This window comes from Cibotium barometz, chromosome 7 (genome assembly GCF_041138505.1).
Source record: "Cibotium barometz isolate CiBa-2024 chromosome 7, ASM4113850v1, whole genome shotgun sequence".
Classification (NCBI taxonomy): Eukaryota; Viridiplantae; Streptophyta; class Polypodiopsida; order Cyatheales; family Cibotiaceae; genus Cibotium; species Cibotium barometz.
Window position 1 is genome coordinate 54,597,385 of NC_141052.1, and position 2,591 is coordinate 54,599,975.

General features: G+C 40.6%; 1 protein-coding gene across 1 annotated transcript; it reads right to left on the reverse strand.

Annotated features, from left to right (window-relative positions):
• Positions 1–1,023: 1,023 nt before the first annotated feature.
• On the reverse strand, positions 1,024–2,265 carry LOC147637191 (uncharacterized). Its single transcript, XM_086799905.1, has 2 exons — positions 1,874–2,265; positions 1,024–1,372 (listed from the first exon to the last, which is right to left on the reverse strand). The coding sequence occupies exons 1-2, from the start codon at positions 2,227–2,229 to the stop codon at positions 1,354–1,356; spliced, it is 375 nt and encodes a 124-aa protein (XP_086656031.1). The 5' UTR covers positions 2,230–2,265; the 3' UTR covers positions 1,024–1,353.
• Positions 2,266–2,591: the final 326 nt, after the last annotated feature.

Here is a 2,591-nt window from a genome sequence, read left to right on the forward strand (position 1 = left end):
AGCAAAAAGTGAGAGAGAGAGAGAGAGAGAGAGAGAGAGAGAGAGAGAGAGAGAGAGAGAGAGAGAGACATGAGGGGAAAGAGAGAGAGAGAGAGAGAAAGAAGCTATCAAAGATGTCACAATGCAAATTAATGTCGAGGCAACCATTATAGAGCGATACTTGGCAACATTTTTAACATTGCTTTGTGACACTTTTAAGTTTAATTATTGGCATCACTAAGCAACATTATACAACGTCACCTAGAGACTTTTTCAATGTGACATTGAAATCAGAAATGCTCTTATTTATTAAAAAAACCCTATTCTCTAGTCTTATGCTTAAAATGTTGTACTCTCTCCCTCCCTCCCTCTCCCTCCCTCTCTCTCTCTCTCTCTCTCTCTCTCTCTCTCTCTCTCTCTCCCCCCCCCTCTCTCTCTCTCTCTCTCTCCCCCCCTCTCTCTCTCTCTCTCTCTCTCTCTCTCTCTCTCTCTCCCCCCCCCCCCCTCTCTCTCTCTCTCTCTCTCTCTCTCTCTCTCTCTCTCCTCTCTCTCTCTCTCTCTCTCTCTCTCTCTCTCTCATGTAGGGGAGTTGCACCATGTAGGCAATTTCCAAAGGGGCCATTCATAACTAGCTATCACACAAGCCTAATGCTATATATCGACTAAACACCTGCATCATCAATGACTGTGTTAATTAATGCAATATATATAGATTTGTGTGAACAATATATAATAATATCAATGAAAAAGGAGGTTATTGCCTACTTTGAAAAACTTGTATAGATATTTCTTAATGTGCTTAGCCTACAAGTGTTGCATTGCATGCGAGGGTACTGAAAAAATGCTATTTGAGGTTTTCACATCGTAGGTGTTATGGGGGTGAAGATAGGACTTTTGCATTCTTGGCATTCTCCCTAAATCAACCCACAAGAACATGCATGAGTAAAAACTCGTATTTCGTTTACAATGGCCAAGGCAAGGAAATGTACTAACTTTGCAAGTCATGAGGTTAAAAATGAACTTATAAGAGAAATAGGGCTAATACATAAGCAAAAAGAGTTTCACCATCTCTATTCACAATCTTAACGTCAAAATTGGTGGAATAGCAAAAAAAAAGTGGTAGTCAAAATTGGTGAAAGCTAGGCTTCCAGTGTTTGTGACACTACCTATATTAAAGATAAGTGAGTGCTACCTATACTTTCTTATTTGAACAACCTTCGCTGCAAAAATTAAAGGCAGCACCGTCACATAATATATATATATATGTGTGTGGAGCATTGAATCAATCAATTAAGCACTATCGACCTTGTTGCTGCCAAGGCAACAGCTAGGTGGCTCTTATAGGCTTGGAGCTGACGTTGCTTTGCTTCATAATCAACGATGACCAGGATCCCTGTGAAATAAGCATAACCGTTTGCCGTTAGTTTTAAGCAAAGAAAAATCCCATGAAATAAATGGACCAATTAACCATATTTGTAAATCACTACCATGAAATGATCTAGTTATCAAAAATACTCGCAAAATAATAATAATAATAATACGAGAAAGTACGTGTACTCTAGCAAAGATATATTTTGGACCCATATATTGGTCAGACTACTACTTATAAAATAAATCACTTGGTGAATGTTGACTAGCACAGTATATATTATCTTCAAAGCCTATGTTTAAAAAGAAAATATAGATGCTGAGTAATAGCAATATTTTCTTCGAACCCTATATTTAAAAAGAGAGGGATTTTCAAAAACTGCCACTGGCTGAAGCCGACTTCAGAAAATACGTGAAAATTTGCACGCCATCTACTGTCGAGCTGGTGCGAAAATTTGTAATTATTGCAGATAATCAATAATCTTAACTCTAGAAGAAAGAGAAAAATAAAGGGGGAGCATCGTACTCGTTCTGGATGGGGTTAGGGCTGCTGGGGACTCCATGATAGACAGTGGCGTGCCACACAAGCTTTGCTCTCTTTGCGGCCAAAAGCATGCCGTAAGTTGCTTGCAGAGGGGACTCTTTCTCTTGTGGCTGAGCCTCTTGTAGCCTTACGGCTGGCGCCATGCGGTGGAGAGCCTTAACTTTTCTAGAATTAGCAAAGGGCTGATCACTAGTAAGCTCGGTCGAAGACCAGGTCCTCCTCAATATGGCTTTCTCATTTGCCTCCCACTGCGACCCTGCAAAAGGGCTCCCAGCACGCACAGCACTTGAGCCGCATAGCAGAAGAATGAAGATGATGAGAAAATTAGCACTCTTCATTTTTGCTTCACAACGCAACTACACAGACCATCAAGCTCTGCGCTTGACTTGGCTAGATATAACGGACGACCCACCAATGGAGGAGAGAGCACATATATAGGTGTTTGTAACTTTTCAACTTATACCTTGGTTAATCAATGCAATTTACTATCCTCATTATTTTATCATAAGGTCTCATCGTCTGCTTGATTCTCCAACGTTGTCTGTGGGAGGAGGAACATTGCTTGACACATAGTACATTGCAAAGCACAGCCAACATCACAGAACCCCACTTAAATCAAGAGCTTAAAAAGAGCTGCATGCCAAGTGACATGCAATTCTATCGTCCCAAGAAGGCCGGTGGCAGCCTAGAAATTAGTATA